This window comes from Megascapheus bottae, chromosome 34, assembly GCF_031878675.1.
Source record: "Megascapheus bottae isolate mThoBot1 chromosome 34, mThoBot2.hap1, whole genome shotgun sequence".
Lineage (NCBI taxonomy): Eukaryota > Metazoa > Chordata > Mammalia > Rodentia > Geomyidae > Megascapheus > Megascapheus bottae.
Window position 1 is genome coordinate 4158957 of NC_143542.1, and position 14427 is coordinate 4173383.

The 14427-nt window shown below is 46.8% G+C and overlaps 1 protein-coding gene across 2 annotated transcripts; it reads left to right on the forward strand.

Moving 5' to 3' along the window:
• The first annotated feature begins 476 nt into the window (after positions 1 to 476).
• LOC150042684 (paired immunoglobulin-like type 2 receptor alpha) lies at positions 477 to 14427 on the forward strand. 2 transcript variants are annotated; one of them, XM_090324102.1, is made up of 7 exons: positions 477 to 711; positions 983 to 1348; positions 5200 to 5397; positions 8486 to 8516; positions 13287 to 13345; positions 13812 to 13843; positions 13989 to 14427. In XM_090324102.1, exons 1-7 carry the CDS (start codon positions 480 to 482, stop codon positions 14115 to 14117), a joined length of 1047 nt encoding a protein of 348 aa, XP_090180228.1. In that variant the 5' UTR covers positions 477 to 479; the 3' UTR covers positions 14118 to 14427. The 2 variants fall into 2 exon arrangements, with proteins under 2 accessions (XP_090180228.1, XP_090180227.1); XM_090324101.1 differs by lacking the exons at positions 8486 to 8516; positions 13989 to 14427 and having other exon boundaries at positions 13812 to 13876.

Below are 14427 nucleotides of genomic sequence, written 5' to 3' on the forward strand. Positions count from 1 at the left end.
AAAAGCTCCTATCAGTTGGTCTTGGTATGCCAGTGGGTCCCAGGCCCATCCTCTTCCTCACCCTTTCTAACACGTGAGTCTCAGACCAAGCTGAGCAAAGTCTCATGCCCACCTTCCTCTCTCTGAAAGAGCCAGCAGGCCCTGGGCAGCCCCTGCCCCCCAGATGAGAGACAGGTAGAGAGTGAGGGACAAGAGGGAAGGCCAGAGTCACCCAGAGATGGGAGGGAGGGGGAGAACATCAGGGAAGAAAAGGAACAGAGGGAGCGGAGGTTGCCCAGGCCAACGTGAAGGACCACACAAGGCAGGGGGTCAGGACAGGACAGGTGAGGTCAAGGGCAAGGTGAGGCCGTCTCTCAGCACCAAAGGGGAGGTGGGAGCGGGAGGACTGTTTCCTCACTAGGAAACAAGGAAGGCCCTTCTTCAGTTCAAGAAAAGGAGAAGCCACATGGTGAAGGAAGTTGCTGGCCACAGGATGTGGCATGGGAAGGCGTCCATCTTCCCTCAGCCCTGGGGAGAAGGAGTCTGACCCAGAATCTCCACCAGACACCCCACTCTCCCCGCTCACTTCACCCACTGCTGCGAGCCCCCAGGCTCTGTCAGGCCCTCCTCTCACACTGCGGCTCTCCACAGGCCTCATTCCCCAGAGGAGACCAGCCATGGCGTGGGTCCTGGTGGCACTGCTGCTACTGCCTGCAGGAGTCTGGACGGCAGGTGAGTGGCCAGAACTACCGTGGCACAGGCTGTGCCCAAGCCACAGGGAGCCTGGGCGCTGGGCATGTGCCAAGGGCTGTGTGGGAGGAGGTGGCCAGGGCCTCACAGGGTGAGCTGACCCCAACCCTTCCCCCAGTTTCCTCTCCCAAGCCTGGAGAGGGCCAACCCTGCCATCTGTGCCACCAAAGCCCTGGAGTGGGGGTGCAGGGGCATCAGGGCTAGGCTCTGCCTCTCCTCTAGCGGGGATTTCATTCCTTCCTCTTCCCTGCAGACACAGACTATGGGATGGTCCAGCCTGCAGAAATCTTTGCAGTGCGGGGAGGCTCTGTTCAAATCCCCTTTCGCTTCTTCCACGCCTGGGAGCTGCCCTCAGATCCCAAGATAAATCTGCTTTGGAGATGGAAGGACTTCCATGGGAAGTTTATCTACAACATGAGCTCAGGTTTCGTCCATACGCATTTCAAGAACCGGCTGGTCCTGAATTACACAAAGAATGGGAAGTGGGGCTTCCTGTCTATTTCCAACCTTCGGCAGGGGGACAGCACCACATACTACTGCAGAGTGCAGCTGAACACGAAGGATGATGGCTCGCAGGCTTGGCAGTCCATCCCTGGGACCAAACTCATCGTCACTGAAGGTGAGGCCTCTGCCCCCACCCCAGCTGCACAGCCCCTCAGCCCTGTAGGCTTCACATCTTCTCACTTTCATCTCCCTGACTTCTGACCTCTTCTCAGGACCATGGCAATGTCATTCCTGTTTCCTCTTGCCAATTACCATCCCTAACAAGGGCCGCTACCCGCCCCCTTTTGCCTCCCAGTGTCTCCTGAGAGTCACCCCAATCCACGCCCTGTGCTCAGCACTGCTGCGAAAGTCCAAGCTCTAAGTAACACCAGCCACTCCAGCCATGCTGCTCCCTCACTGCAGGTTAAGATGACTCTGCTAGAACATGTCCTGCCTTTGTTTTGTGTTTTCTGCATCGACTCTTGCTCTTCCCACAGCCTGAGCTCAGTCCAGAGCCCACAGCAGGCGTCTGAGGGGTGGTCTCCTGGTCTCGGGGCCTGCTCCATCCCCACACCATCACTGTATCCTAACATTCCATCTCCCCCTCCCTCCCAGAACACCTCTCCCAGCCCTCCCTACCCCAGGGGCACCTCTCCCTCTCTTCTTCTCTTCTCCTGACCCTCAGCAGGCCCCCTCTCCCACACAAACCCTCATGCTATTAGTCACTGTCTTTCTGTCCCTCTGTTTTTGCTAGTCCTGGGGCTTGAGCTCAGGGCCTGAGCACTGTCCGTGGGCTTTCTCAAGGTAGAGCTCTACCACTTGGACCACGGCACCATATCTGGCTTTTTCTATGTATGTGGTACCAAAGAATGGAACCTGGGTGTTCACGGATGCTAGGTGAGCACTCTACCACTAGGCCAAACTCCTAGCCTCTCACTGTGTCTCTTATCCACCATGATACATGTCTTTGTAGCACCTGCTTAGGTGCAGGCTGAAACTTACTGGCCTAGTACCATGCATGCATTAATTAGCCTCACTTGCTTACACCATCCCTGCACACACAGACACACATTACAAAAGCAACAAGATCATGTGCTAATAGAAATGCTATGGCCAGGTTGAGAATGTGGCTCCGTGGTATGTCAGGGTTTTTAGTCCTCAGTCCCTCCCGACCCATAGGAGGGATAGAGAGAACACGCCCCGGCCAGGAGGAGCAGAGAAAGGAGAGGGCCGACTGACCACCCGCATCCAGCCCTCCTTTACTGGAGGACAATCAGATACGTCAGGGAGACTTGTCAAAGCAGGAGCTCGTTTATTGAGGAAGTACATTCAGCTGATATAGGGTGCGGGAGCCTATCCGCACAAAGGTGGGTAGGGTGGGGGAGGTCCACGTGTTTACTCTCACTAGAGGTCTCAGCAGAGACTGATAAGTCTCAGTGGAAAGTGATTCACAAAACCGACAATATAGCTCAAAGTTAGGCATGGCGTTCATACATGACAGCTCACTTGTTTGTGTGGTTATCTTACGCAGTGATGCAGATTCATGGGCCAGCCTGACCCTGCACTCAGCTCCCAACAGTGTTAGAGTACTACCCTTGAGCAAAAGAAGCTCAGGGGCAGTGCTCAGGTCCTTAGTTTAAGCCCCAGGACTGGCAAAGAAGAAAGAAAAGAAAAGGAAAGGAAGGAGAGAGAAAGAGAGAGAGGGAAAGACAGAGGAAGGAAGGAAGAAGGAAGGGAGGAAGGAAGGAAGGAAGGAAGGAAGGAAGGAAGGAAGGAAGGAAGGAAGGAAGGAAAGAAAGAGGGGTGGGGAATTGGCTTAGTGGTAGAGCTTGCCTAACATGCATAGACCCAGGTTTAATTCCTCGGTACCACATACATAGGGGGAAGAAAGCTGTAAATGGTGCTGTGGCTCAAGTAGTAGAGCACTATCCTTGAGAAAGTTTGAGGACAGTGGTCAGGCCCTGAATTCAAGCCCCAGAACTGGCAAAAAAAAAAAACATGGGAAAGAAGAAAGAAAAGGAAAGAAGGAAGGAAAGCAGGAAGGAAGGAAGGAAGGAAGGAAGGAAGGAAGGAAGGAAGGAAGGAAGGAAGGAAGGAAGGAAGGCAAGAAGGAAGGAAGGAAGGAAGGAGGGAACACTATGGCCAGAAGAGTGTCTCATATCTTCAATTAATCAGTGAAAAACTACAAGTGGGAGTATTGTTCAAGTGGTAGACCTTTAGCTTTTAGCAAAAAAAGATAAGTGAAAGTACAACACACACACACACACACACACACACACACACACACAGACAAGTGTTTAGCCAGTTTAGATACAATGGCTTATACCTCTCAGGCTTGCTACTCAGGAGGGTAAGATCTGAAAATCGAAGTTCAAAGCCAGCCAGAACAGAAAACTTCATAAGACTCTCATCTCCAATCAACACCACAAAGCTAGAAATAAAGATGTTGCTCAGTTGGTAAAGCGTTAGCTTTAAGCAAAAGGGAAAGCTCAGAGACAGCGCCCCATCGCTGAGTTCAAGTTTCAGAATCTGCACAAAAGAAAAAAAAAAGAAAGAAAAAACCAAGAATTTAGTACTATGAATTTAGAACACTTCTTTAGTTGTATTTTAAGGGTTTTTAAAAAAGTAAATCAGGGGCCGGGAGTTTGGCCTAGTGGCAGAGTGCTTGTTTAGCATGTACAAAGGCCTGGGTTCTATTCCTCAATACCACATATATAGAAAAAGCCAGAAGTGATGGCTCAAGTGGTAGAGCTCAAGTCTTGAGAAAGCCCAAGTACAGTGCTCAGGCCCTGAGTTCAAGCTCCAAGACTAGCAAAAAAAAAAATCAGTATTTCTCTGGGTTTTATAATTTCATTAAGTCTCTCTCTCTCTCTCTCTCTCTCTCTCTCTCTCTCTCTCTCTCATCTCTCTCTCTCTCTCTCTCTCTCTCTCTCTCTCTCTCTCTCTCTCTCTCTCCCCCTCTCTCTCTCTCTCTCTCTCTCTCTCCCTCCTGATCCTATTGCTTGAATTCAGGACCCAGGTGCTGTTCTTGAGCTTTTTTATAGTGCTCTACCACTTGAGATATGTTTCCACTTCTGGCCTTTTCTTTTCTTTTCTTTTTTTTTTTTGCCAGTCCAGGGCTTGAGCACTGTCCTTGGGCTTTCCTCAAGGCTAGTGCTCTACCCTGAGCCACCGCACCACTTCTGGCTTTTTCTATGTATGTGGTACGGAGGAATCAAACCTGGGTCTTCGTGCATGCTAGGCAGGCACTCTACCACTAGACCAAACTCCCGGCCACCACTTCTGGTCTTTTCTGAGTATTTTATTGGAGATAAAAGTCTCACAGAAAATTAAAAAAAAAAAAACTAAACAAAAAAATCCTTAAGAGTCTCACAGATTTTCCTGCCTGGAGTGATTCAAACTATGGCCCTCAGATCTCAGCCTCCTGGATAGCTGGGATGACAGACACGAGCCACCAACACACAGCTGTAAAGAAAATTAATTTCTAAATCAGCATGAACAAAAGGAGTGGCTTCATGGGTAGAGTTTGTTCTCATTTAGGACAGTCAATAATGTCACCCTCATAACATAAATATACTTAGTGCCACTGAAATTCACACTTGCAGGATGATCAAAAGGGTATCTTTTATGTCATATAGATTTATGATAAAAATGGCTTATTCCTGCCGTTTCCAAGTAGTGAGGTGACTTATTACTCACTATTGATAAATGGCACAGAGTCGGGCTTTAAACTGGTTGTCTGGAAGCCTTTCATGTTTCTTTGTTTGAACTCCAGGCCCTGCACTTGCTAAGCAGGTGCTCTAAGGCGTGGGTCCCTCTACCCAGCTCTGGTCATCTGGAGTCTAAGCGTCCCCCTCTTCCTCTGTGAGTGGATCCTAAGGACTGCTGCTCCCCTCTCCCCATTCCTCTGCACAAGATGAGATCTGCCGTGTGACTCCCATCTCCCACTCTTCCAGGAGAGTCTGCTGACTTCTGATCTTTCCCCAGCCATCAAGACCACCACCCAGACGAAGACTACCAGCGAGAGAAGCACCAGCGTGGCCTCTGAAGTTACCTCAGCCAGCATCACAGTCTCAGAGTCTCAGCCTCTGGGTCTGGGAGCCTTTGTTGGGGTGGCAGTGGCCACTGCTATGCTCATAACTGGGGTGCTAGGACTGCTGGCATTCCTGAGGTGGAGAAAGAAAGGTACGTGCCCAGGGCTGGCCTCTCGTTGTGCTCCCAAATAAGCGTGTTTTAGAACACACTGGCATTATAAACACTTGAGATGCTCACTAGAGATGCAGGTATCTGCCTGGTGCCAATGGCTCGTGCCATCATCCTAGCTGTTCAGGAGACTGAGATCTCACGACCTTAAAGCTCCAAGTCAGCTCTGGCAGCAAAGCTTATGAGACTCTAACTCTAGTCAACTACCAGGAAAGCCACAAGTGGAGCTGTTTGGTCAAGTGGCAGTGCACTAGGTTTGAGCACAAGAAGCTCAGGGACAGCACCAAAACACTGTGTTCAAGCGCCACAACTGGAACCAAAAAAGAAAGAAAGCAGAAACCTGTTCTGAGGGGTGTCCCTCAAACACCAAAGCATCAGGCTGTGAGGCTGTGCTTGGAAATGTTGCTTGGTTTTGTTTTAAGATAAGATCTCACAATATAGACCAGGCTGGCCTTGAACCCTCAGTGCCCTTCAGGATTGTACATTTTATTTAAGCCTCCCCAAGTGGGGTTTGTGCAAACCAGCAATAGTGCATAAGGTTGTGGTTTGCCAGGAAGGTTCCAAGCCAGCCAAGGCAGGAAAGTCAATGAGATTCTTCTCTTTAATTAACTACCAAAAAGCGAGAAATGGTGTTATTGTTCAAGTGATAGTGTACTAGATTTGAGCTAGTCCTGTCTCATCCATCTTCACTTTTTGCTTGCTGGACAAGAGAGAGCCTGCTCTGAGGAAAGGTAAGAACAGAGCAGAAAGGATAGGAAGTTATCTAAGTTCAGCAAGGACTGAACCAGGGCCCACTGTGCAAGGCCTGGCTTGAACGTAGTCAATCAAAACTCAAGAGCAGAGCCTGCTTTTCAAAGAACTTTGCACTCATAAGTCTTGTTGCTAATTATTTATTTGGAGAGCTGTGGTAGTGCTAAACAATGTCAGTGCAAAGAAAGGGAGCCAGACCTCTGAATAAAAAGAACAAGCCAGGGCTGGGAATTTGACCAAGTGGTAGAGTGCTTGCCTAGCATGCACGAAGACCCGGGTTTGATTCCTCAGTACCACATATACAAAGAAAAAGCTGCAAGTGGTGCCTTTGCTCAAGTGGTAGAGCTCTAGCCTTGAGAAAGCTCAAGGACAGTGCTCAGACCTTGAGTTCAAGCTCCAGGACTGCCTCTCTCAAACAAACAAACAAACAAACAAAAAAAAAAACAGGCAAAAGCTGGAGGTAGACAAGAAGATACTCATTGGCTTTCAAAGACAGGAAAACATTCAAAGAACTGTCAGTTCATGGCTAGTAGGGGAAAATGGAGATGTGAGAAGGGGATCTTATAAATCAAAAAGAACATCAGATCCAAGAGGCACAGTGAGTAGCCAAGAAGAGTCCTTATATGGCTTATAATGAATGATCCATCCAAAGAGAAAAATCAAGATTATCATTCCATTCATAATAGCAACAGTCAATAAAATAAAAACATTTAGGAAAAAACTAAACCAAGGAAGAGAAATATTTATACACTAACATGAAAAGCACAAAGTAATATTGAAAGGAACTCAAGAAAAAATGAAATGGAAATTTTCATGTTCTTGGAATAGAATAGACAAGATGTATGTAGCATTCAAAACAACCTGAGGATTTAATGAAACCCTAATCAAAGTCTGAACAGGAATTTGGTCAGGGGCTTGAACTCACGCCCTGGGCACTGTCTTAGAGCTTTTTGCTCAATCAGTTTTCATTTTACATTTGAATAACTCATCTTCTGAAATTCATAGTCAAGAATGGAGGACTTGTACTGCCTGATTTCATTAAAATTTCTCAAGGTCTAAAGCCACACTGGGCACAAAAGAACCTGAGACTGTTATCTCCAATTAACCTCTAGAAAATGGGAAGTGGGGCTTGGCTCAGTGGTAGGGCAGTAGCCTTGAGCTGAAGAGCTCAGGGACAGCACCCAGGCTGAGTTCAAGCCACATGACCCACCAAAAAAAAAAAGTACTGCAAAAAAAAAAAGAGGTCTTGGAGCTGGGAATTTGGTCTAGTGGTAGAGGGCTTGCCTAGCATGCACGAAACCCGGGTTCTATTCCTGGGTACCACATATATAGAAAAAATCCGGAAGTGGTGCTGTGGCTCAAGTGGTAGAGCTCTAGCCTTGAGAAAGCCCAAGGACAGTACTCATCAGACCTTGCGTTTAAGGCTCCCCCCCCCCCCAAAAAAAAAATGAGATTCAAAGCCACCCTAGTCAGGAAAGTCAAACAGATTCTTATTTCCAGTTGGCCACCAGAAAGCCAGAAGAAGATGTGTGGCTCAAAGTGTTAGAGCACTCGCATTGAGCAAAGGAATTCAGTGACAGTGCTTAGGCCCCACATTCAAACCATATGACAGGAAGGAAGGAAAGAAGGAAGAAAGGAAGGAAGGAAGGTCGGTCAGTTAAGACCAGCCCAGTGGGGGTAAGGAATTCAGTCTGTGGTTTAAGAAAAAGCAGGGACTCAGAAGGAAAGCCAAAGATGTTTTGGTGAGGGCATGGAAAGAAGTGAAGTGAGGTGAATGCAGAGGAAGGAATAGGAGGAAAGTGGGGGTAGAGGCAATAAGGAAGGTCACCAAGGTGAGAAAGAGGGAGAGAGGGCAGTGCAGGGGCCGTGGTGGCCTGCCTGCCATCCTAACTATTCAGAAGGCTGAGCTCTGAGGAGCCCACTTGGAAGTCAGCTTGGGCAGGAAAAGTCCCTAAGACTCTTACCTCCAGTTAGCCACTAGAAAACTGAAAGTAGATCTGTGCCTCAAAGTGATAAAATGCTAGCTTTGACCAAATGGCTCAGGGACAGTGTCCAGACCCTGAGTTCAAGCCCCAAGACCAACAAAAAAAAAAAAAGGTAAAGGTGGGGAGGAGGCAGGGATGAATGGACCAGATGGGATTGTCTTAGGACTTGCAGTGGATGACAAGAGAACAAGTATGGCTGCACTCCCTGACTGGCTGGGGCAGAGTGTCTTTTTGCCTCTGTTCCCCTCAAGGTTAGACTGAACATAGGGCACAGTTAAGAAGGGGACAGAGACTCACAAGGAAGTCATACTTACACCATGCTGCTTCTTCTACAGGGCGGTCAACTACAACCCAAGCCCCAGCAGGGTGAGTATCTGTCCTCCCAAGAAGCAGGGTGAGTGAGACAGTGGTGCTAGTTTGTGAGGTTTCTTTACAAGTTTTCCTATAAGAACAAGTAAGAAAATATCACCATGAAGGCAGGCATGGTGGCTCACACCTGTAATTCTAGCCATTCAGGAGGTTGAGATCTGAGGAGTGCGGTGCAAAGCCAGCCTGGGCACTGAAGTCCATGAGACTTATCTCCAATTAACCACTAGAAAATGGGAGGTGGTGCTGAGGCTCCAGGGGTGGGGCGGCAGCCTTGAGCTGAAGAGCCAAGCCCAGAGCTCAAGTCCCACAACCAACAAAAGAGAGAGAGAGAGAGAGAGACAGACAGACAGACAGACAGACAGACAGAGACAGAGAGACAGAGAGAGAGAAAGAAAGAGAAAGAAAGAAAGGAAGAGAGAAAGGAAAGGAAGAAAGTATCACAAGGTGGCCCAGGAGCATAGCCTAGTGGTAGAGTACTCACCTAGCATGCATGAAGCTCTGGGTTCCATTCCTTGGTACCACATACACAGAAAAAGCCAGAAGTGGTGCTGTGGTTCAAGTGGCAGAGCACTAGCCTTGAGCAAAAAGTATCCAAGGACAGTGATCAGGCCCTGAGTTCAAGCCTCAGAACTGGAAAAATATATATATATATATATTACAATGAAACCAATTACTTTGTACAATTAACATGCACTAATAAATAACATATTTTATCTGAGCGAAAAGTGGGCTGCGGTTCAAATGAAAGAGCATTAACCATGAGCAAAAATGATAAGCTCAGGGACAGTGAGTTCAAGCCACACATATGTACACATACACACACACCACATTTTATAAGTGAATATTTTAGCTAAAAGTCTTCATTATTCATTATTATATTGGCTTAGTATTTTTGGTGGTACTGACCTTTTTCGCTTTAGTTATTTAGAGATGGGATCTTAGGCTTTGGTCCTGGGGCTTGCCTCTAATCAAGATCCTCCTGGGCTGGGCATGGTGGCTCACGCTTGTAATCCTAGCTACTCAGGAGGCTGAGATCTAAAGATGAGGGTTCAAAGCCAGCCTAGGCACTACGAAGCCATGAGACTCTTATCTCCAATTAATAACTAGACAATGGGAAGTGGGGCTGTGGCTCAAGGGTAGGGCACTAGCCTTGAGCTGAAGAGCTCAGGGACAGTGCCCTGGCCCAGAGTTCAAGCCCCATGACCCACACAAAAAAAAAATCCTTCTAGCCCTGTCTCCCACATAGCTGGGATTACAGACATGAGCCACACGATCTTGTTTGTTGAAATAAGTTCTTGCTAACATTTGCTCAGGCTGACCTTGAACTTTCCTCCTGATCTCTGCCTCCCAAGCAACTAAAAGTATAGACATGTGCCACCACTCTTTGATTACTGTATGTATGTATGTATGTGTGTGTGTATGTATGTGTGTGTGTGTGTATGTATGTATGTATGTATGTATGTATGTATGTATTTTGGTTGTTGTTGTTCAGGTATTGGGCTGAACTCTAGGCCTGAGCGCTGTCCCTGAGCTCTTCAGCTCAAGGCTACTGCCCTTCCCCTTGAGCCACAGTGCCACTTCTGGTTTTCTAGTGGTTAACTGGGGATAAAAGTCTCATGGACTGGGGCCGGGAGTTTGGCCTAGTGGTTAAAGTGCTTGCCTAGCATGCATGAAGACCCAGGTTCAATTCCTCGGTACCACATACATAGAAAAAAGCCGGAAGTGGTGCTGAGGCTCAAGTGGTAGAGCTCTAACCTTGAGAAAGCCCAAGGACAGTGCTCAGGCCCTGAGCTCAAGCCCAGGACTGGCAAAAAAAAAAAAAAAACTCATGGACTTTTGTGCTGGGCTGGCTAGTGGGCTGGCTTTGAACCTCTATCCTCAGATCTCAACTTCCTGAGTAGATAGGATTATAAGCGTAAGCCACCGGGCTTGGCTTTCTTAATTTATTTTTTAAATATATGAACAAGCCGGTTGTTGGTGGCTCACTTTTATAACCCTAGCTACTCGCTACTCAAGAGGTTGAGATCTAAGGATCAAAGTTCAAAGCCAGCCTGAGAAGAAAACTCTAATAAGTCTTATCTTCAATTCATCACCAAAAAAAGAAAAGGTAGAAGCAGAGCTGAGGCTCAAGGGGGGCATAACACTAACTTAGAGCTGGAAAAACTCAGGAACAGTCCTAAACAACAACAACCAAAACATAAATGTATATGTGAGCACGCTGATCAAGATGTCAAGATGCTTGATAGTCACAAACTGATATGATGAATTGAAACCCCCTTTTTAAATTTTTATTTCTTAAAGATATTTTTAAGGCTGGGAATAAAGCTTAGTGTGATAGTGCTAGCCTTGAGTAAAAGAAGCTCAGGGATAGTTCCTAGGCCCTGAGTTCAAGCCCCAGGATTGGCAAAATAAATGAATAAAAATAAAGGTTGCCAGGCACAGTGCCTCATGCCTGTAATCCTAGCTACTCAGGAGGCTAAGATCTGAGGATCGAGGTTCAAAGCCAGCCTGGGCACAAAAGGATCTGAGGCTCTTATCTCCAATTAACCTCTAGAAAATGGGAAGTGGGGTATGACTCAAGGATAGCCTTGAGCTAAAGAGCTCAGGGACAGTGCCCAGGTCCAGAGTTCAAGCCCCATGACCCACAATAAAAAAATATATAAATAAATAGGATTAGAATTTTTTTCTAATAGAGACATACTATCAACAGTTTTTGTCAATGAAGTCCATACAAATGAATTAAGTGGGCTGGGAATGAGGCTTAATGGTATAGTGCTTGCCTTGCATGCATTAAACCCTGGGTTCGATTCCTTTGTAAGACATAAAAAGAAAAACAGTTATGGCTCAAGTGGTAAATTTCTAGCCTTGTGCAAAAAAAAAAAAAAAAAAAAAAAGTTCAGGGACAGTGCCCTGAGTTCAAGCCCCACGATCGGCCAAAAAAAAAAAAAAAAAAAAAAAAGCATTTTAAGAAGGATTCTTTAACACTGTATTGTGTTTGCAGCACAGAGTTATCTCCCACTTGTCTTTTATGGGGAAAATCTTTGCCGAATATTCAATGATGTAACATAAGGAAAGTGAAAAATAACATTCACAGTAGATTATTTTAAAGTATTTTACATTTGCTTTAGAAATATTTATGTACAATTGTTTTACTGCTGAGATTTATGGGTCTTTTCAAGAAAATGAATACAAATCTGTATAGCAAACAATAACTTCATGAAATTACATTTATAGTTAAAATAGTCAATTAGCTAAAAAAAAAAAAAAGGAAACACATGAGGCCCTTCTCTGTGGTTCATAACTCACCTAGTCTGCTTCCAGCTTTGTATCCTAGGGCTCTCCAGTCTCTTCCCCCCTACAAGCTCCACACTCCCTAATAATGACACCAGCACAGAGTTCTAGAAACTCTCTTGATCAGAAAGTCTTTGTCTGTGGATCTGCATTCCTTGTACCTCCAAGTATCTGAAGTTCTGATGTTTCCTGTCAGTCTTGATCATCTTCCTTGGTGCATCTTATACTCATCTCTTTTTAGTTTTTGGTATGCAGTCTTCAGAGAGAAGGCTGCACCTGGATTTGTACTCAGGGACTTAAGCTTGATAGGCAGATGCTCTACCACTTGAGCCACGTCTCCAACCCACCGATCTCTCCTATACTTTCTTTTCTCTGTCCCATGCATCCTTTCCCCTGGTGAACATGCCACAGCCCCTAGGCATCCTCTGCTCCAGCTCTTCCATCTCTCTTTTTTCCTTTTCTCCCATCTCTACTTTCTTTCCTCCTACCCTTTCTTATTACCATTCCTTGTCAGGTGTTGTAATCCTAGCTACTCAAAAGGCTGAGATCTGAGGATGATGGTTCAAAGACAGACCAGGCAGACAAACTGAAATTGAAGAGATTTATTTTTGGTCAGTCCTGGGGCTTGAAGTCAGGGCATGGGCCCTGTCCCTGAGCCCTTTTGGCTCAAGACTAGCTCTCAACCACTTTGAGCCACTTCCAGTTTTCTTGTGGTTAACAGAAATAAGAGTCCAACAGACTTTCCTTTGTTCTGTCTTTGAACTTTGATCCCCAGATCTCAGACTCCTACATGGCTACAATTACAGGCCTGAGCCACTAGCACCCAACCTCTAAGAGACTCATCTCCAAGTAACCAAGCCAAATGCCCCAAGTAACCAGCCAAATGCCACAAAATGCCACAGCTACTTGAATATCTGAAAAAGGCAAGTAAGGACATGGGTCCTGACTTCAATCCCCAGTACTGGCACATATGAACACACACACAAAGATTATCCTACTTTTCCTACTCAAAGCCTCCCTCCATCCTGCCTCTCCCCGCTACCCTTTGCCTTCTTTGGCTAGCAGCCCTTCTTCTAGTCTCCTTCCAGGGTCTCAACCTGTGCACCTACTCAGAGGACTTAAAACGAAGTCACCTCTGTGTTTATATGTATGTGTATGTTTTGGCAGAAACAATGCATTCAGACACAAACAGGATTGGCAGTTCAAATTTTTCTGTGTGCCTCCCACTCTGTCACACAAAGTTTTCGTAAAATGACCTACCTTTGATTAGTGGTGAGAGCCACATTCCAGGCCATGCCGCCAAGAGCTTCTCATTCATTGTCCAGGCAGCCTTGTTCTGAACACCATCATATCCACCCTGAGTGTGTTAGGGCAGGTGGCAGACACCAGTGTCAAATAGAATCAGCCATGATCTTAAGTCTGAACTCATTCATGACCAGCCTCTAATATCTTTCCCATGCTCCTGTGCCCCTTCAGGGAATTCCCCGAAAATATGGAGGAGAAATACGAAAATCCTGAAAATATTGGCTATAAAAGTAAGTTCTTTACTATCTTTCCCCCCATTTCTATCCTTGGCCCTTCATTCTACACACCACCCCCTTTTTTTTGGGTCAGTCGTGGGGCTTTGACAATGGACCTGGGCACTGTCCCTGAGCTCTTCAGCTCAAGGGTACTCACTACCCCTTGAACCTCAGTGCCACTTCCAGTTTTCTAGTGGTTAATCAGAGATAAGAATCTCACTGACTTTAGTGCCTGGGCTGGCTTTGAACCTTGATCCTCAGATCTCGGCCTTCTGAGTAGCTAGGATTACAGGCATGAGCCCATTGGCGCCCAGCACATCACCCCCTTTCATCCTTTCCTCCCTCCCATTCTTCACCTCACCCCACTCCTGTGACTCTGACCTTAACCTAGCATCTGCCGTCCATCCCTCAAGAGTCCCTTGCCATCCGTGTGCCCACCTTGTCACACCTCCTCAATACTCCCTCTTGATTTTCTCCTTAGGGCAACATACAGGGTCCCAACAGAGTCCCAAGGTAAGCAGTTCTAAGGGCTGAAAGGAGATGAGATGGGGGGGATGGAGGAGGGAGAGCTGGGCAGGGCAGGGCACTTTTGACATAGGCTACTTTAAGTCAAGGACAGTTCTGTCTCCTGTCTAACCTCCTTTTGGTGCTCACCCAGGACGAGAGCACTGTCTATGCCCAGCTCACCCTCTCCAATTCATCCTCACCAAGGATGTTTTCCAGCCCTCCTCTCCATGGAAACACCCAGGAGGAGACGACCGTGTACTCTGTCCTAAAGACCAAATGAGGGAGCCTTAAGAGTCATCCACTTGGAAGCGATGCTGTGGTTGAAGTGGTAGGGCACTAGCCTTGAGCTGAAGAGCTCAGGGACTGTGCCCAGGCCCAGAGTTCAAGCCCTATGACCAACAACAACAAAAAAAGTCATCCACCTTCAATAGGAAAATTCATGGCTCCCAGTGACCAAGGCTCAAGGCCAGATGCAGATAACTCAAGTCAGCAAGTTTGAAGGCCACATAGGAAATGAATTTGCCCCAGTGCCAGTTTCAATTTCCTAATCCTTCTTTGACAAAATAAAATACCATCACAATTTAACCAAA